Here is a 21,271-nt window from a genome sequence, read left to right on the forward strand (position 1 = left end):
CGGCTTAAAGAGAACCCGAGGTGGGTTTGAAGAATATTATCTGCATACAGAGGCTGGATCTGCCTATACAGCCCAGCCTCTGCTGCTATCCCAAACCCCCCTAAGGTCCCCCTGCACTCTGCAATTCCTCATAAATCACAGCCACTCTGCTGACAAACAGCTTGTCAGAGCTGGCTATGTTTATGTCTATAGTGTCAGTCTGCTGCTCTCCCCGCCTCCTGCAGAACTCCAGTCCCCGCCTGCATCCCTTCCCTCCCTGCTGATTGGAGGGAAGGGACGGGGGCAGGGACCGGAGCTATGCAGGAGGCGGGGGAGCAGCTGAGACTGACACTACAGATGTAAACACAGCCTCACAGCGTGGCTGTGATTGATGAGGGATTGCAGAGTGCAGGGGGACCTTAGTGGGGTTTGGGATAGCAACAGAGGCTGGGCTGTATAGGCAGATCCAGCCTCTGTATGCAGATAACATTCTTTAAACACACCTCGGGTTCTCTTTAAGGCCTTTTGGCCAGGGCTCTCTTCCCCTTTTGTCTCACAATGCTGTGTAATGGGTGTACATACCTCCCACCCCTGTGTAAAATATGTAGTTAATTTGTTCACTGCATTAGCTGTTATACCCTCTTGTTTTGTATCAACTGTTGTACTGTATACTTTGTATTGTTATACCCTGTATGCTATTGTACAGCGCCACGGAAGATGCTGGCGCTATATAGATCAATCGTAATCAACAATAATAATAATAACATCCCAGGCCATTTAGAACACTCATTTTCCATTTCTGAGAATCATCTAATATTCACATTTTATATTGGCAACCAGATATAGGAGGCAGCCAAATGATCATCAATAGCAGGCATAGGCTTAAACTCGGCTTTGGGTGATCCGGACAGTTACTATCCGGATTTCACCCAGTAATGCTGTGCAGGCTGGGCGGGGGGGTCAAGCTTACCCGTCTGACGTCTTCTTCGCTCATCCCTCGGCGCCTCCCACGATGCGTTCCAATGTACCGTCATGTGATTACAAACACTTCCTCTTTCCGGGTTGAAGGAGGAAGTGTTTGTAATCACTTTACGGCGCATTGGAACGCATCGTGGGAGGCGCCGAGGGACGAGCGAAGAAGACGTCAGACAGGTAAGCTTGACCCCCCAGCCCGGACTATTGATCAGGCATGGGCTTAAATTCGGATTCGGGTAATCCGGATAGTTACTATCCGGATTTCACCCAGTAATGCTGTGCGGGCTGCACAGCATTACTGGGTGAAATCCGGTTAGAAGCTATCCGGATTACCCGAATCCGAATTTAAGCCCATGCCTGATCAACAGTACAACAGTTATATGCATATAATGTGGGTCTCAGCCTACCTTAAAGATGAAAGATGACTAGTTAGACATACCTACAAAACACTAATTTTATTTCAGCACGGTGAGCAATGTGTTTCACGGCTAAATTCCGCTTCGTCAGGTCAATAATATGTCCAAGTTACGCTATGTGAAGCCTGGTGAAGCTGACCCCCACCTGACCTTATATGCATCTAACCATTGTACTATTGATGATCATTCAGGCACCTCCTACATCTGCTTGCTGTTATCCATCACCCCAAGACAGGGCTTCTAGTATGATAGCATCATAAATTCCCTTTGAAGCTGCGACCTGTGAACAAAAGGTCGAATGGGACAATACTTCCCCACATGGGCCAATGCTGTTTGCTAGGCTAGCAACCCAGACTTGTGAGTACCATACCTATTCTTAAGCACTTTCCTTACCATCTGACAAACTACACTAGATCGGGCTCCCGGTGTCCCTGTGTTATTTCTTCTCTTGCATGGTCTCACTTTTCATATTAACGTCAATGATTTTTGGCGTGAATTTTTAGGAGATCTTATTTTTTTAAATATCTTTATTTGTACAAAATTTTTTAACAAGCAATACATAAAAACAAAATCTTACATTGGGGAGCCATTACCAATTTCTTTTATCTCTGCCACTGAGCACAAGTGCATCACATATTTTCTTACTAAGCTTCATATCCACAATTCAATACTCCATATCTTCCTATTATTATATCTGCGTATTCTTCCCCCCTTCTCTCTTCCTCTCTCCCCCCTTCCCTACAGAGCTCAAATACTCAAACAACCCTTTCATAATACTTCCTCATACCATTCTCCCCTTGCACATCTTCCATTCACTCATATACCGGGTCAGTCCAAATATACCTCATTCTACATTACAATAGTTTCCAGTTTCTGTCCTAGAAGCCACCGGTCCCTACACCATTTTCTCATCCCACATTTCTTTTTCATATTCTTCTAACTTCTTAAACTGCTCCCAATGAGCCCATATGTCATCATGCGCCCCTCTTGTTCCCTGCACATGACTGGTCAGTTCTTCCATTTTTTGTATTTCATTTATCTCCCTAAACCATTCCTGTATATCAGGGCTTTGTGTTGACTTCCAGTGTCTTGCTACCAGGACCCTAGCTGCATTAATCAGAAATTTAGTCAATGAGTTCCTGTATTGTTTACTAGACCAGTCATTACAGTGAAGAAGGAAAAACGCTGGATCCTCCGGTGTCTCTGATCCACTAATCTGGTTGACCAAGCCCCTAACCTCCCCCCAAAATTTCTTAATTTTACTGCATCCCCAGAATATATGTAACATATTTCCATTACCCTCCCCACATCTCCAACACAATGAGGAGGTACCTGGGAACATCCCCTTCAGCCTATCTGGTGTATAATACCATCTGGTAAAAATCTTATATCCAGCCTCCTGTCCTTTCGTTGAAACTGACGATTTGCTAGCCAGAGATGTCACCTTTTTCCATTGTTCCTCCGTAAAGTTTCTCCCCAGTTCCCTTTCCCATTTCTCCCTCACTTTTGAGGTATTATCCCTCCTTCCTTTAAGGATCTTATACATTTTCGACAAACTCCCCTTTATCAATCCTCCTTCTCTACATAATTTCTCGAATGCGGTTAGCTCCCTACCCAATTCTTCCCTGGTTCCACAGCTTCTCAGATATGATTTTATTTGAGCATATTTCCAATCATCCAAATATCCCTTTCTCCTTATATCTACCAAATCTCTAATCAGAGTCCACTCTGCATTTACCACAATATCCTTGGCCCTTAATATCTGCTCCGTATTCCAGTGTGGGTAGTTATTATGATCCAACCCTGCCGGGAAGCTTTCATTACCAAAAATAGGGATCAAAGGAGTGGGCCAAGGCGACATCTCTGGTATATTTCTCCATTTACGAAAAATCTTCAACGTATTCTTAATTAATTCAGTTCCCTTTTTGTGAATGCCACTACCACACTTCTCGTGAGTCCAGGGAATATCACCAATGGACCTCCCTAGGATTCTCTCCTCCAAGGAGACCCATCTTTTTTCTGCTCCGTTCCTGTTCCAGTCTATAATTCGAACTAGGGAGGCGGCTTCATAATATAATTTTAAATCAGGTAACGCCAGTCCTCCCTTTTCTCTGTCTGCTATCTGCAATTGTTTAGGAGATCTTATGAGTTTTTCAGCATAGAGAATTCAAATCAATCCTGTCACTATGTATGAGTATTGTGTATGTCACTACTTCACAGACGAGTGCTCATGTGTTTGAGATGATTGTGTTTGTCATGGTCGTGTTGTGCAGCAAGTCCTGGAGAGGTTCATCTCCTGTTTATTCTGCTTTGTGCTGGAATTCCTGCATCTCTTACGTGTGGCTGTTCATGAAAGAGTCAGGACTTACCTCACTTAGCGGTACCCATCACTGAAGTCCACCTGCAGAGAAAGCCCTATGATAGTGGACCCAGGCTCTTTATAAAGACTCCCCCAGCTGTGGGGACAATGCTGGGACAATGCGGAACTCTCTGGGGCTTTGCTGCTCTGAACTCTATGTGTTTTGCTGATGCCAGGAGGGAGATTGTTACCAGAATCAGCAAATCTATGTGTTCACAGCACAAAGCCAAGTCACAATAGAGAGAGAGGGAGATGCAGTGCATCATGGGAAGATGAAGCAGGAAGTTACTCCTTGTTTCTTTATAACATGTGAAATGGATGGATAAGTGGATGGATTTTAAATTATTATTATTTAGTATTTATATAGCGCCGACCGCAGCGTTGTACAGAGTATATTGTCTTGTCGCTTAACTGTCCCTCAGAGGGGCTCACAATCTAATTCCTGCCATAATCATATGTCTATGTTATGTAGTGGGATTCAAATCAGGGACCCAGCACAGCAAGGCAAGTGTGCTAACCATTATGCCACCAATCTGCCACTGTGCTGGTGCTGCATGATTGGCGTAGTGGTTAGCACACTCGTCGTGCAGCGCTGGGTCCCCGGTTTGAATCCCAGCCAGGGCACTATCTGGTTTCCTCCCACATCCCTCCAGTTTCCTCCCACATCCCAAAAACATTCTTGTTCCTTAAAGAGACACTGAAGTCTCAAAAAAAAACATATTTTTATTAAACAAATGTGTTTAACATAATTAGCCCTAACTAAACTATCTAAATCCTCCCTAACTCGCCCTCCCTCTCCCTTGCAAAATACACGACTTTCTTGGTCATGGATTTTGCTGCCCTCTACTCTTCCATGTGAGGCAGAGCTATGAGCTGCAGCCCTGCCTCACACGCGTCTGTCAGCGGCGGATCTCCGCCTTTCCCCCGCCCCTCTCAGTGAAGGATGACTGAGAGGGGCGGGGAGAGGAGGCGATCCGGGCTGACAGATGCGCTGAGAGGCGGAGCTGCGGCTCATAGCTCTGCCTCTCACAGAAGCGCTGCCCGGATTGCCCCCCGGGGAGTTTGGGGGGATTTAGACAGAGTAAAGCGTCGGGAATGCGGCGGTTTAATTAGGGCTAACATATTAAACATATTTGTTATATAAAAAGACGTTTTTTTCGAGACTTCAGAGTCTCTTTAACTGTCCCTCACAACCTAGTCCCTACCATAGTCATTTGTCGATGTATGTATTGTGTAGTGTATGTATCCTAGGCTAGGGCCAATTTAGGGGGAAGACAACGCATTTGTATGTTTTTGGGGATTTGGGAGGAAACCGGAGTGCCCAGAGGAAACACACACACACATGGGCAGAACATACAAACTCCATGCAGATAGTACCCAGGCTGGCATTCAAACCGGGGACCCAGCACTGCAAGGCGAGTATGCTAACTACTACGCCAAGCATGCAGCGCCAGCACGGGGGCATAATGGTTAGCACTCTTGCCTTACAGCACTGGGTCCCTGGTTTGAATCCCACTACACAGCACAGACATATGATTATGGTAGGGATTAGATTGTGAGCCCCTCTGAGGGACAGTTAAGTGACAAGATATAACTCTGTACAGCGCTGCGGAAAATTTAGGCACTATATAAATACTAAATAATAATACTAATATCAGGAGGACAACAGTGATCAGTTTGTGTAATACTTTCCTTATGAAAGATTACTCTGCCATTTAGGAGAGGGAGGGATGCAGGGGTGTAACTACATATCATGGGGTCCTCCCAGAGACGGTGCTCACAGCCCTAATAAGTGTATCCACCAAACACCTGATCTATAGGATAGACCTCTGTATCGGAGGAAGGGAAGGTTAGTAATTAGGGGTCCTCCCCAGATCTGAGCTCCCCTGCTGTTAGGGGTTACCTCCACTGGTGATGCCTTCCCAGGTAAGGGGTAGCTCATGCAGGTCTGGCATCCGGAACTTGTATGAAGTGTCTGATTATAGATCATCATTTACTCCTAGCAACCAATCCGTGTCTGTCTTACTTCCTCTACATTTCTATGTTCAGGGCTGCAATGGGGCCCTGGGCAAAAATGACATCTCCCTCATATGCGGCATTAGGTGGAGCCTTTGTTTCTGACTCCCCCAATAGTACTAAGTTCTCCTTCAGAGTTCCAAAGCAGGCTAATGGACCTCCCAGGCCCCCCTCGCCCAGTGCACAGTGGTCCTTGAGGCCTCTGCAGAGTATTCAGCAGCGGCAGTTTGGCCGACACACTCCTCCATCAGTCTATGTGCGCCTGTCTTCACCCCCAGCAGCATGTACGGTACTCACATGCCGCTGGGTCAGAGAGAAGAGCCGCTGGTGGGGATGAAGATGGGCACACACAGACTGATGGAGGAGCATGCTGGCCAGACAGGTGACTTCACTCCACTGCCAAATACCCTGCAGGGCCCTGGGGAGCACTTCACCTGAGACCTGGGGGACCCTCCAACCGGCTCGGGGCCCACTGCAATTGCCCACTTTGTCCCTGCGGAAGCACCTACTATGTTAATAGGAAAGTGAGAACCTACATGGTGGATAGGAGTGAAAAGGAGATGAAGAACAGACACCATTATATTGACCATTTTTCCAGGAAATAGAGAGGAGAGGTAGGCACAGAAAGGTAGATTGTAAATGAGGAGAGAGAGATAATATTATGGAGACAGGATAGGTGCATACACACATCAGACTATAGTCTTTGGAAAATGAAAGATCACAGACCAATCTTACCACCCTTCATGTAGTATGAGAGCCATACCTACACAGTCTATTCTATGGAGCTGAACTCCCCTTCAGAAAAAATCTTTGCAAGATGCTGCACACACAGATGCTGTACAGACACAAAAGATCAGTATCTGCAAAAGATCTGTTCCTGCCAAAAATCCATTCCTGCAAATTGCAATGATAGTCTATGAGATCTGCAGATCATCATACACACATGATTTAACTGACATTCATCCGCAGATCTGAAAATCCATCCTGGTGGATCTGATCTGCAGATGAATGTCAGTTAAATCATGTGTGTACGATGATCTGCAGATCTCATAGACTATCATTGCAATTTGCAGGAATGGATTTTTGGCAGGAACAGATCTTTTGCAGATACTGATCTTTTGTGTCTGTACAGCATCTGTGTGTGCAGCATCTTGCAAAGATTTTTTTCTGATGGGGAGTTCAGCTCCATAGAATAGACTGTGTAGGTATGGCTCTCATACTACATGGAATGGGGTAAGATTGGTCTGTGATCTTTCACTTTCCAAAGACTATGGTCTGATGTGTGTATGCACCCTAAGAGAAAGGTATTGTAAGAATCTGCTGAGTTCTGGCAATGCAAAACCCTCATCTACTTTAAAGGGAATCTGAAGTGAAAATAAACTTATGAAATAATGAATTGTATGTGCAGTACAGCTAAGAAATAGAACATTAATGGCAAAGAAACAAGTCATATATTGTTTCCAGTACTGGAAGAGTTAGGAAACTTCAGTTGTTATCTATGCAAAAGAGCTTCTCTGAGCTCCATGACCAAATTGGTCGCTGATTTCTGGAGCACTATACATCAAAGAAACAGTGACAGAAAGTTTTAGATAAGGTTCAGTGAGAAGAGAAGTTCAAAGGGTCATTAGCTCTGCAAACCACACCTGTATTTTAAACTATAAGACAGAGCAAACTGTAAATATGACAATATGATGCAAGGCTATAAAAAAACACTATATAACTGAAAATAAAAATATGAGGCTAATTGCTTTGCTACTAATGTTCTATTCCTTATCTGTACTACATATACAACTCATTATATCATATGTTTTTTTTCGCTTCAGTGTTACTTCAAGAACCACTGTTTCAGCAGAAGACTATATTCAGAGTTATCCCTTAAAGCGGGAGTGTCACCATAAAAATCAAATTTTTACAGCAACGGGTCTGAGTGCATTAAGTGATAAAGATGCTAATCCTGCATTCAAAACTTTTAAAACTTTTTCTGCTGTTATGGTTTGGAGTTATCACATACCTTAGGAGCACTGGCCCTTTAATTGCCATTGCCAACAGTTGCATGCTGGGGGGTCTTTTTATCTATAATATATTCCTCATCATCACTTTATTTCCCCCTCCTTCTAATGTCATAAGACAGCGCACTTCCTAGTATAGACCTCAGTGGGAGTGTCTGAAGACTTTGGGAGGAAGGCAGGTAACAAATACACAATTAGCAAGAGGAGAAAAATAGAGTGAGGGAGGAAATGATATCAGGAGGTCAAAGGTAACCAAGATGGAAACTGCCTAGAATAGTATTTTCTGGTTTTCCTTTATAAAATTCACAAGAATCATAACGTGGACAGTGCTGTTATGTAAGTAGAACTAGTATTTATCTACTTCTATATGTTTTTTATTTCTAGGTTAGCACGGGTGTCACTTGTTCTTTAAGACAGTTTTCAGAGAACATAAAATTCAATGACTCTAGTGAACATCGTGCTTGCTGGAAGGATGGTCAGCAAAGTTTCTTATCTACTCTGCTGTACAGACCAGGTGCCAGCAATTCAGAAATCACAGCATAGAGATCAACATGAAGTTTCCATGAAATCTGGAAAAACCCCAAGTATAGCATTGAGTTCCGATCATAGGATAGGCTAACGATCATATTGTCATATAAGCCAATAGAAAGCTCCTAATGTGACGGACAGCTATCACACACCCACAGCCCACCTGTAGTGGGGTGGGACTACTTAAAGCTTAAAATACTAGAGAAATGCACCCTGTATTTATTTAGAGAGTTTAGCCTCTATAATCCCCCCTCATCTGTGACTAATCACAACTGTAATTTGATCTCTGAGCTGTGTTGGCAGGGAAGCTAATTTGTAAACACAGGTTGTTAACCCTATGTCTGCTTCCATGAAAGCAGGAAATAGACACTCTGCAGATTTATTGCGGGATTTGTATCAGCTATAACAAAAAAATATTTTTCTTTAAAGTTTATTATGCTGTTACTTAGCTTTTAGAGCAGAGAGGAAGTTCTAAATGCAGGTCCCCTTTAAGAGAGGAGAAGGAGTAAGATGTTTGTTTAACAGGTGTGATAGATAGATAGATAGATAGATAGATAGATAGATAGATAGATAGATAGAACCAGTTATACAATAAAACAGGATGATAACTTGTGGTCACAGACAATAGAGGAGACAGTCACTTTATTGTATGTTTATTACACATAACAAAAGACACTTCTAATGACTTCAGTAACATTGTAAATTAAATATTATATACATGAAGCGCCCAGTGCTGCTGAAGATGTGACTGGCTGCAGTTCCAGCTTAGTCCTCTAGGCTGCGGAAGGCATTCTGCATCTCCTCATATAGTGCAGCATAATCTGCTTTAATCTTTGCTTCTCCATCCTTTACTGGATCCTGAAAGGGAAGGAATGAGGATGAAACCTTCACATCATACAGAAGATGATGCTTCACCTGTACCATATGCCTGCTCTGCAGCAATCTGGATTAAGGCCTTAATCCTGTATAATTCCCACAGTACAATGCAAAGTACACGTAATGATGTCGCTAATTAATCCAAAGCAGGTCACTTCTGTGCGCTCTCTTCCCCCCACCTGGTCTGACCTGGGTGCCCCCATATGGCAAAGGCGTGCCCTCATGACATCTATGGCCGTGCAGCGGTAAAAACAGTGTAATTCAAGTGCAGCGATAGCCAGACCCCAGCAATTTTGGTGACAGTACCATATTCACTGGCTGCACAGTTAGGGCTGGTTTCACACGGACGTTTTGCTGGCATTAAACGCAGCATTTTAAAAGTAACATTTTCTACCGCCCTCCCATGCAAGTGAATGGGAGCATTTAGTACAAGCTTTTGCAGGCTTTCATGAAAGCCTGGCAGTTGATCCCAGCGTCTCGTCTCATTTCAAAAGCAACAGCAAGCTTCTAGAAGACGTTTGAAAGCCAGCAAAAGCCACTCAAAGCCAAAGAAAGCCCATAAAAGCCCAGCCTTTCCATATACTTTCTGTAAAAGCCACCAAAAGCCCAGAAAATGCAACATTCTCCTGAAAGCCATTAAAAGCCTTCAAAAGCCATTAAAAGCTAAGCTGTTAAATGCTGGCATTCTTGATAAAAAATAAAACACAGTGTTTGAACAAAACGCTAAGCAGAAGCTCAGCAGAAGCCCATGTGAACCAGCCCTTAGGCCTGGAACCCACTGAAATCAGCAAACGCAAAACGCAACCGCTAGCGTTTTGTCTGAGCGGTTTGCAAGCGGATTCATGCGCGTTTTTGGTTGTGTTTTGCAACATTGTATTTTTTTGCCCAGCGGTTGTGTAGCGTTTTGTGTTTTGCGTTTTTATCCTGATTGGTCCTGTGAATTATTTTTCATTTTATTACAGTGTGCTGAACCGCAAAACGCTAGCAAAACCGCTCAGTTTAGGTTTTGCTGAGCGTTTCTGCTAGCGTTTCAATACTTTACATTGAAGCGCTAACGCTCCCAAAATGCTGCAGGTCCTGCGTTTGCGTTTCTGGGAAACGCAAACGCTCCTGTGGAAGTTGCCCCATCCATTAACATTAGCCCAGCGTTTTGGCAAACTGCTAGCGTATCGCAGTGCTGCCAAAACGCTGCCAAAAGCGCTCCTGTGGGTTCCAGCCCTGAAGGAGTGATATATACATAGCTGCCCAGTGTCCATAGAGTTTAAAGGGAAGGTTCGGGGAGGGCTGTAAAAAAATAAAAATCAAAATCCACTTACCTGGGGCTTCCTCCAGCCCGTGGCAGGCAGGAGGTGCCCTCGCTGCCGCTCCGCAGGCTCCCGGTGGCCTCCGGTGGCCGACCCGACCTGGCCAGGCCGGCTGCCAGGTCGGGCTCTTCTGCGCTCCAAATGCCGGCACTTCTGCGTCCCACGCGGACGCGCTGACGTCATCGGACGTCCGCCGGGCTGTACTGCGCAGGCGCGGTAAGTGGATTTTGATTTTTATTTTTTTACAGCCCTCCCCGAACCTTCCCTTTAAGCCAAATAGGTCAACTTTTTGAAAAACAAAATTCTCCTATTGAAAATGTATCACTACTAAAATGGCCAATTTTAGATAAATTTTACTTGGCAGGGTTTTAGAGATCATTTTTACCCACTTCAGCCCGAGAGCAATTTTCACTTATCAGCGCTGCTCCCATTCATTTGCCAATAACTTAATTACTACTTATCACGTCTAAATAATCTATATTTTGCTTTTGTTTTGTTTTTTAGGACAAATTAGGCTTTTAGTGGGTGATATTTTCTGTTTAGCAATTACCTTATTTTCTATGCCTTTTAAAGGAAAAATAAGGGGAAAAAATAGAAAAAACACACTACAAACATTGCTAACTATAAGTTAAACTCACACACAAATTGTATTTGCTTATCCATCCTGGTTATTACAACATTTAGATTATGTTCCTAGTACAATGTATGGTGACAATATTGTAGGTGTTTTTTGCTTTCTCATTGTACACTAGACCTTGATTACTAGACCTTATGATTACTAGACCTTATTGTCAAAAATAATAGTAATATACCCTCGTGGCATACATATTTTAAAAGCCAGGTTCCTAAGGTAACGATATATGTTTTTTTCTTTTATATTCAGTCACCTTCATTTCATTTTATCTTTTATTCTGGTACAGAATATGCAAACATTTAATTGCATTTGATTCAGTTTGTGACTAAAAAGAATATCCAAGACATGAGCCTCAACCCAAAAACACTCTAAATTCTATTCTACTACTTATCATGGTCAAAATGATGCCATATATGTCTCTTGTAGTTTTGCTAAAACTTTCCTAAGTTTGATCATCATTTTTAAAATGACTTTTTATGTTGGATTGAGTTTGTCCCTACCTATTTTTTATGTGACGTGGGTCCAAGCTTTAAAACACACCAAAATTTATTCTAAAACTCATCACAGTTAAAATGATATCACATGTGCCTCCTTTAGTAACGTTTAGCACTCTCCACAACTACACTGGACAAGTATATACGTCCAGTTGTCATTAAAGAGAACCAGAGATGAAGCAACCTCATGTATTTTACCTTATAAATCAGTGGGAACATGACAGTAAACACCTAATCTGCTCTTTGTTACATTGTTCTCTGTTTAATTTGCCTGTTATCACCTCTAAGATAAGAATCCCGACTAAGCAGTCGGTCTGGCTTTGCTACAGAATAATTATAGCTGAGACTGTGGTCTTTGCTGTCTTCAAGTCCAAGCCTGCTCCCTGCTGGCTTTGCTCAGGAATCATTATAGCTGAGTCATTATAGCACAGCCAGAATCAATGCTCAGTCCGGGATTCTTATCTCAGCTAGATAACAGACACTTTTAGCAGTGAGGATGGAACAGAGAGCATGGTAAATGTTTTCTCTAATGTTCCCACTGATTTCTATGGTAAAATACATGAGGGTGCTTCGTCTCTGGTTCACTTTAAGTCTACTCTTACTCTTGTAAATACAATTTATAGAAACACTATATTACACAGGAATTTCCAGCTGAGCAGATAATAAACCTTAACACAGAATGCTAAAGTTACCTTAAATTTCATGGAGGTGAGTTTGTACATGATGTCACCAAGATTCTCGCGGATTATGGACCAGGTGATTTTATTTTCTGCCTGTGCTGTGGCTTCTACTGCGTGTCGTGCCATGTCATAGAAGGCGATCATGTTCTGCAGCATCCCCACTGTCTTGTAGAAAGGGCAGAATCTGCAGAGAAATTAGGTCATCTTATGGGTGATGGTGTTCTGGGGGAGTGAAGTATATAGAGGGTCTGGTAATTTATATTGGTGAAGGGCTTGAGGGCAAAGCGTTAGATTTGGGTGATTCACCTTGATTAAAGAGCCACCATAGAGCCAGTGAATGGACATTGTGACTACAATCAACTGTATAATAAGTAAATCTAGGGGCCCAGTTAATTAGCAGAAACCTATAGGCAACACTAAGCTGTACAATAGCCAAGCGCCGGCGCCCAAATCAAGCACCTGAGAAAGGAGGCAATTAGAGGTAAGCATCATGCAGGGTTAAAGGTTAGACATTATTTTAGGAAGGTTCATATTATAGGGTAAGGGGAAGTTAGACTTAAAGCGTACCGGAAAACAAAAGTGCTCCTAGGGGGTACTTACCTTGGGAGCGGGAAGCCTCTGGATCCTAAAGAGGCTGTCCCCACCCTCCTCAGTAGAGGGGATCCAGCCCTGGGCCCCCGAAGATTTACTTGTCGACACTTGTCTATGGCGCTAGCAGGTCTTTTTTGGCCTCCAGCGGAAATAGCTGAGCCCGATGGAGTCTGCTCTATTGTGCAAACAATAACCTGATCGGCTATTTTCGCTGGATCATGAGGGGAGGCTGCTAGTGTGTCTGCATACAACTGCAAATAAGAATGTTATTATTTGGGGGTTTTTTGCCTGCCAGTGCTGGAACGGGTCGACTCAGGAGGACAGGAGAAGCCTCGTTAGGATCCAGAGGCATCCCTCCTCCAGGGGTTCTTTTGTCCTTATATGTTTACTATAAGCCTTAGGGTTAGGAGGTTAGGATTAAGCTTTAGGAAAAAAATAAAGAAAACCCTGAGAACCCCCCTATGAGAAAATGGGCTATCCCAAAACCTGTCGGTAATGTCAGATTTCTACTACTTACTGTAAGTGACAGCAACATAGGAGAAAAGTAATTTATGGCTCATTTTACTCTGGGAGAAATGTACTTCTTATTTGTATGTGTTTTAAATTTTAAGATTTTTGGGAGAGTTCCCCTTTAAGTAGTGATCGTAATCTGCTAATTATGATTACGCAAAATTTAGCGTACTTTTTTGCAGTTACAGCCATATGTAATTACGATTTAGACATTCAACTGATTTTGTGTGATCCATTCATAATTTTGCATAACTTTTACATAATGTTTGCGTAATTTCATGCCAACTTTAGAGGTTAATAGCAAAGTCCACATACAGCTATCATCACTGAAATTGCTAAGCATGTTAAGAAGAACGGTGAGAACAAGGCAAAACCTTTTTTTAATTTTTTTTTTTTTTTTTTCAAAAAGACCTTGTAGTTTTTGAGAAAATACATTTTAAAAATGTAAGCGAAAAACAGTTTTTAAAGAGAATCTGTATTGTTAAAATCGCACAAAAGTAAACATACCAGTGCGTTAGGGGACATCTCGTATTACCCTCTGTCACAATTTCGCCGTTCCCCGCCGCATTAAAAGTGGTTAAAAACAGTTTTAAAAAGTTTGTTTATAAACAAACAAAATGGCCACCAAAACAGGAAGTAGGTTGATGTACAGTATGTCCACACATAGAAAATACATCCATACACAAGCAGGCTGTATACACCCTTCCTTTTGAATCTCAAGAGATCATTTGTGTGTTTCTTTCCCCCTGCAGCTATCTTCCACTGAAGTGTCAGGCTGTTTCTTCCTGCAGAGTGCAGTACAGCTCTACCTGTATGTAATTCCTCAGTATGTGAAAGCCCAGCCAGCTCAGAGGAGGATTTATCCAGCTTGTAAAAGATAAGAGAGAGGAGAGAAGCTTCCCTAATCTAAATAATACACAGGCAGTGTGCAGAGAGGGGCCTGGAGGGGGAAGATGCATCACAGAACCACAACACTGAAGAACTTGGCAGCCTTCCAGACACAGGCTGACAAGTCTGACAAGAGAGAGATAAGTTGATTTATTACAGAGATGGTGATAGTAGAACGTGCTGCAGTAAGCCAGAACACATTAGAATAGCTTTTGGAACTTGTAGGATGATAAAAAACAGGATGCAATTTTTGTTACGGAGTCTCTTTAAACTCCAAAACTCTTTTTCCTTGCATTTTGTTGACTTTCTCAAAAACTTCAAGGTCTTTTTGAGAAATTCTTTTGCTGCAAAATAGCGAAATGATGGTTCCTCATTGGGATTGGAGTGTGTCTGCAATGTATATTGGTGGTCTGGTATACAATGATCTGAAGTGTTTTGCCCATTGATCTGCTACATATCGGTACTATATATACTCTGCTGTATATATGTACTATGTTGGTGCATATTTGGAGGTGTCATTACCTGTCATAAGCGGAGTAACCATTCTGCTGGAGGAAATCGTCCTTTATCAGTTTGGCAACTTCTAATGTGATTTTATCAGCTTCTGCCAGGGAGGCCTGTAGAGACAGACAGATCTGGGTGAACACTTGGACTGTTTTTACGAATGACTATAAAAACAGTTTGGATTTTCTTGTTGGTTGTGATAGATAGGAAGCTAGAAATTGGATCGTTAGTGGCCACCTTTAAACTCTGTTGCATGATCTTGTATCTTGTTGTCTGTGTCCCTGTATATCTATCGTTCATCGCTGCATAATATGTTGGTGCTTTACAAATACAATACATAATAATAACAACTATAAATACTACTGCAAATGGTGTTGATTGCTTTCCAGAGGTGTATGGCAGGAAGACAGCCTGAACTGTGGCTACGTTCCCTAGAACCTAGGTTCTCAACGTGTGGTACGCGTACCCCAGGGGGTACTTCTGATGGTTCCAGGGGGTACTCGGGCTTGATATACTTAACCAAGAATAACAAATTTAGAGTTTTAGAAAATGATAAATTTTATTTAACCAGCATAAAATTAGTATTTTAGCTAGTTAAAAGCAATAGTAAATGCTTGGAAATTGTTTAGAACCAATTATCATGTACTACAATTAAATATATATTTGTCAAGGGGTACTTTTGATAATTTTTACTATGCTAGGGGGTACTTGGTGAGTACAGGGCTTTAAAAGGGGTACATACCAATAAAATGTTGAGAAACACTGCCCTAGAACACTAAAAAACACTTGATTCCTGTTTTGTATTTCTGTCTTTTGGCTGGCCACATTAACCACCCTGGCGTTAAATTAAAATCGCCAGGGTGGCGTGCAAACAGTTTTTTTTTAATTTTTTTATTCCTGAATCATTGTAGCTAACTTTCAGTTAGCTACATGATTCACCGCTAGAGGGCGCATCTGCCCATCTAGTCCGATCGCCGCCGTCTTTTACAGCAAGCAGAAAATCCCATTGTAAATGGGATTTTCTGCTTGGCTTCCCTCGTTGCCATGGCGATGATCGGGATGACGTCATCGACGTCATGGCGTCGGGGGGTGTCCGATCCAGCCTCATAGCGCAGCCTGGCACTGATTGGCCAGGCTGTGCAAGGGGTCTGGGCGGAGGGGGGGGGGGGCTCCCTTACGATGCTGTTAGCGGCGAATCGCCACGGAGCGGCAGCGATTGGACCCCACACGCAGCTAGCTAGCTGCGTGTATGAAAACAAAAATTAGCAAAATCGGCCCACAGGGGCCGGAGATATCCACTGCAGCGGTAATGGACGAGCTAAGCTCGTCATTACCGCTAAGGTGGTTAAAAGCAAACCTGAAGTGAAAATAAACTTATGAGATAATGGCCTCAATTCACCAGAGAATAGTGAGAGGAGTGTTCGATAGCAGGCAATAATGGTGCGATAATGGAGTGATATGGATGCGAAAACCGTGCGTAAAACGGTCAGTAGTTATGCGGTGTTAATGATTTGCATGCAATACTTTGCCGCTCTGGATGCTGGATTGTGGGTAGGAGGAGGAGGTTATTGCCAGCATGTGACCACAGAGGGTTTCCCATCCTGTTTTTTTTCGTTCTGCATATAAAGCATATTAAGCAATATTAAGCATTTACAAAATTAAGTGGATGGGTGAAACTGAGGAGGTATTTGGATACATTTTCACACTCAAACCCGATTAAAAATGTATCCAGATTCCTCCTATCACCCATCCACTTAATTTTGTAAATGCTTAAAGAGAACCCGAGGTGGGTTTGAAGAATATTATCTCCATACAGAGGCTGGATCTGCCTATACAGCCCAACCTCTGTTGCTATCCCAAACCCCCCTAAGGTCCCCCTGCACTCTGCAATCCCTCATAAATCACAGCCACGCTGCTGACAAACAGCTTGTCAGAGCTGGCTGTGTTTATCTCTATAGTGTCAGTCTGCTGCTCTCCCCGCCTCCTGCAGAACTCTAGTCCCCGCCTGCATCCCTTCCCTCCCTCTGATTGGAGGGAAGAAACGGGGGCAGGGACCGGAGCTCTGCAGGAGGCGGGGGAGCAGCTGAGACTGACACTACTGATGTAAACACAGCCACACAGCACGGCTGTGATTTATGAGGGATTGCAGAGTGCAGGGGGACCTTACTGGGGTTTTGGATAGCAACAGAGGCTGGGCTGTATAGGCAGATCCAGCCTCTGTATGCAGATAACATTCTTTAAACACACCTCGGGTTCTCTTTAATAATGCTTAACCACTTTACCACTAAGGGGTTTTACCCCTTGAGCACCAGAGCAATTTTCACCTTTCAGCGCTCCTTCCATTCATTCGTCTATAACTTTATCATTACTTATCACAATTAAATGAACTATATCTTGTTTTTTCCGCCACCAATTAGGCTTTCTTTAGGTGGGAGATTATACCAAGAATTATTTTGTTCTAAATATGTTTTAATGGGAAAATAGGAAAAATGTGGGAAAAAAATTATTATTTTTCAGTTTTCGGCCATTATAGTTTTAAAATAATGCATGCTACTGTAATTAAAACCCATGAAATGTATTTGCCCATTTGTCCCGGTTATAAAACCGTTTAAATTATGTCCCTATCACAATGTTTGTCGCCAATATTTTATTTGGAAATAAAGGTGCATTTTTTTCAGTTTTGCGTCCATCCCTAATTACCAGCCCATAGTTTATAAAGTAACAGTGTTGTACCCTCCTGACATAAATATTTAAAAAATTCAGTCCCTAAGGTAACTATTTATGTATTTTTTTTTATTGTAAATTTTTTTTTTTTTAATTACAAAAAAAAAAAAAAAATGGGGAATGTGGGAGGTAATGAGTTAATTTTTTGGGTATAAGTAATGTATTTGTATGTGAAAAATGCTTTAGGGTGTAGTTTTACTGTTTGGCCACAAGATGGTAACAGTAACTTTTTGTTTAATGCGACCTCCAAGCGTCCTTCCGGACGCTTGGTGGAAGTAGTAGGAGGCTGGGAAGGTTTTTTTTTTCACAATGATCGCGCTGCTTAGCGGAGAAGCAGCGGATCATTGCGGGGCTTAGATCAACGAACGGGAATGGATTTTCCCGTTCATTGATCTCCGGGCGAGCGGCGGACGGCGTGTTTACCCGCGGGAGTGCGCGCTACAGCGAGCAGGAGCGCGGGCAGCGGCGGGAGCGCGGGAAGTACGGATTTCTCCGTCCCTGGGGGTTAAAGGATGGAAAAAGGGACGGAGAAATTCGTACGGGCGGGGGTAAAGTGGTTAATATGCTTAATATTGTAAATGGGCTGCTCTCTGGTGCCTGAAATATGTACAGTATAAGCTGTGTGCTGCTAGTAAACTAGCTGCAGAGTGAGCTGCAGCAGCTGGGTGAAAAACCACATAACGCCAGGTACATTCAGGGGATAAATAGATCTAAAATAACGAATGGTCACACCCCCTTTTTTCCCTGGTGAATTCTGATTTTGAGAAAAAATAACGAATAACTGTCGCCTATTTATTGCACGAATTTCTCACTATTTTCACACGAATTTCAACCAGTCGATATTTCAGCCTATACTTCTTGAAAATTGCTATTTTGAGATATCACAGGAGGTAAATTACAGACCATGTGATAAATAGGTCAGTAACCACTGATTAATTGGGGCCAATGAGTTTTATATGTAGTACAGGTAGGAAATATAACATTAGTAGCAAAGGTATTGTCGTTGATAAACAGAGCGGTCACATGACTCTGTTGCTTAGGAACATTCACCATTTCTTTTTTTTTTTCTATGCAAAAAAACTTCCTGATTGTGTTCATGCATTTTGGTTGATGGAGCCTGAAGAAGGCACAGTAATGCTGTATGTATGGGGGGAGGGGGGGGGGGCAATACTCACGCCTACGTGAGAGGGAGAACAAATCACGTCTCTGGCTCTGCATGGGAGGGTGCACCATTTATGTGTCAGCCATGTATGCAAAGCAGAATAAGAGGAAGACTCCCTTGAAGGAGGTGTCAGTACAGGCTCACCTTGCCCACTAGCTGCACAATCTCAGCCAAATCCTCCTCCTCCTGAAGAATCTCTTTGGCTTTGGTTCTTAGTGGGACCAGCTCTGCAAAGCTCCTCTCGTAATATTCATCCAGGGCTCTCATGTACTTGCTGTAGCTGATGAGCCAGTTCACTGATGGGAAATGTTTCCTTTGGGCCAGTTTCTTATCCAGACCCCAGAAGACCTGTTAGAGGGTAATAAAAGGAATTCAGCTGTGTCATATGGGAGCTCATGATACACAGTGCATTGTAATAACCATCAGCTGGTACACAGCAGTGGGTTTCAAAACCGATGTACTTTAGCAGCTTCTACAAAAGCTGTATAGTAATGGGAACCACAACTGGTGTATATAGTGGGTTCAACAATTGAAGTCCCACAGTGGGTTCTAGAAATCCTATAGTGGCTACCACAATATGTGCACTGTAATGATAAGTGCGTTTAATGTCTTGTAATATGCCCCACAATTGGTGTACTGAAATGAGGGTGACAACTGGGGTTCTAAGGTGGGAACCACATCTGGTGTTCTGTGGTGAGAATGACAATTTGTGTACTGTAATGGGAACCACACTGGTGTACTATAATTTGAACCACACTTGTGTGCTGTAATGGGAACCTCACTGGTGTACTGTAATGGAAACCACCATAGTGCACTGTAATGGGAACCACAGTTGGTGCACTGTAATGGGAACCACAGTTGGTGCACTGTAATGGGTCCCACAGTTGGTGCACTGTAATGGGAACCACAGTTGGTGCACTGTAATGGGAACCACAGTTGGTGCACTGTAATGGGAACCACAGTTGGTGCACTGTAATGGGAACCACAGTTGGTGCACTGTAATGGGAACCACACTGATGTACTGTAATGGGAACCATACTGGTGTACTGTAATGGGAACCACACTGGTGTACTGTAATGGGAACCATACTGGTGCACTGTAATGGAAACTACACTGGTGTACTGTAATGGGAACCATACTGGTGCACTGTAATTGGAACCACACGGGTGTACTGTAATGGGAACCATGCGCAAAAGGTGGATCAGCGCATCACCAGGCCGCCTCCAAATGGCCTACAATCAGAGGTGCGCTGAGCCCCTCCAGAAACTGCAAACGCACCTTGAACCCAAACAGAAGCTCTGCATATATATACACCAAAAGCAAGGCTGCTAAGTGGGAGCAGCTGACCAAAAATGAATTAAATTAGTACATAGCAAAGAAATGAACAGCGCTACTTAAAAACAGATAAGTGCCTACCTGCAAGAGAGTGCAAGCCCCACTTGTGGGATAAAATACACACCTAGCATACACATAACCTGTCTACCACTGGAGGATGTTGGTTTCCTATAACAGCTTGCATGCAACTTGTTAAGTACTCGTCCCTCCCACTGCGGAGAAGTCATCCCCCTATGGGAGGGGACCTAACACTAACTAAATCCTAACCTATGCATATGCATAGCCTGGGAGCGCTACCAAATAAAATCGAAAATTGAAAATTGCGCAAAAGGTGGATCCGCGCATCACCAGGCCGCCTCCGAATGGCCTACAATCAGAGGTGCGCTGAGCCCCCCCAGAAACTGCAAACGCACCTTGAACCCAAACAGAAGCTCTGCATATACACCAAAAGCAAGGCTGCTAAGTGGGAGCAGCTGACCAAAAATGAATTAAATTAGTACATAGCAAAGAAATGAACAGCGCTACTTAAAAACAGATAAGTGCCTACCTGCAAGAGAGTGCATGCCCCACTTGTGGGATAAAATACACACCTAGCATACATGCACTCTCTTGCAGGTAGGCACTTATCTGTTTTTAAGTAGCGCTGTTCATTTCTTTTCTATGTACTAGTTAAATTCATTTTTGGTCAGTTGCTCCCACTTAGCAGCCTTGCTTTTGGTGTATATGCAGAGCTTCTGTTTCGGTTCAAGGTGCGTTTGCAGTTTCTGGGGGGGGGGGGGGGGGCTCAGCGCACCTCTCGGAGGAGGCCTGGTGATACCCTGATCCACCTTTTGCGTAATTTTCAATTTTATTTGGTAGTGCACCCAGGCGATGCATATGCATAGGTTAGGATTTAGTTAGTGTTTGGTTCCCTCCCATAGGGGGATGACTTCTCCGCAGTGGGAGGGATGAGTACTTAACAAGTTGCATGCAAGCTGTTATAGGAAACCAACATCCTCCAGTGGTATGCATGTATTTGTATTGTATTTGTATTTAAGTATTTATATAGCGCCAACATATTATGCAGCGCTGTACAGAGTATATATTGTCTTGTCACTAACTGTCCCTCAGAGGGGCTCACAATCTAGTTCCTACCATAGTCATATGTCTATGCATGTATTGTGTAGTGTATGTATCATAGTCTGGGGCCAATTTAGGGGGAAGCCAATGAATTTATATGTATGTTTTTGGCATGTGGGAGGAAACCGGAGTGCCCGGAGGAAACCCACGCAGACACGGGGAGACACT

The 21,271-nt window shown here is 43.2% G+C and overlaps 3 protein-coding genes across 5 annotated transcripts in view; 1 reads left to right on the plus strand and 2 right to left on the minus strand.

Annotated features, from left to right (window-relative positions):
• Positions 1 to 3,845, minus strand: part of LOC137532404 (lens fiber membrane intrinsic protein-like) — a 33,003-nt gene extending 29,158 nt beyond the window's left edge. Inside the window, exon 1 of the mRNA XM_068252856.1 lies at positions 3,740 to 3,845. The gene's annotated coding sequence lies outside the window, so the exon portion shown is untranslated. The remainder of the gene's footprint in view (positions 1 to 3,739) is intronic.
• GGA1 (golgi associated, gamma adaptin ear containing, ARF binding protein 1) overlaps positions 1 to 21,271 on the plus strand; it is a 468,858-nt gene that overhangs the window by 245,178 nt on the left and 202,409 nt on the right. The window lies entirely within an intron of this gene.
• The window catches only part of LOC137532397 (V-type proton ATPase catalytic subunit A-like), an 83,489-nt gene continuing 71,137 nt past the window's right edge, over positions 8,920 to 21,271 (minus strand). For all 3 annotated transcript variants that reach the window (XM_068252833.1, XM_068252834.1, XM_068252835.1), the window contains exons 12-15: positions 18,794 to 18,997; positions 14,782 to 14,876; positions 12,283 to 12,454; positions 8,920 to 9,140 (exon numbers count right to left, since the gene is read on the minus strand). In XM_068252833.1, the coding sequence (XP_068108934.1) occupies positions 9,048 to 9,140; positions 12,283 to 12,454; positions 14,782 to 14,876; positions 18,794 to 18,997 (564 nt within the window). In that variant the 3' untranslated portion in view covers positions 8,920 to 9,047. The remainder of the gene's footprint in view (positions 9,141 to 12,282; positions 12,455 to 14,781; positions 14,877 to 18,793; positions 18,998 to 21,271) is intronic.

The sequence above is a fragment of the Hyperolius riggenbachi genome, chromosome 9, assembly GCF_040937935.1.
Source record: "Hyperolius riggenbachi isolate aHypRig1 chromosome 9, aHypRig1.pri, whole genome shotgun sequence".
Taxonomy (NCBI): domain Eukaryota; kingdom Metazoa; phylum Chordata; class Amphibia; order Anura; family Hyperoliidae; genus Hyperolius; species Hyperolius riggenbachi.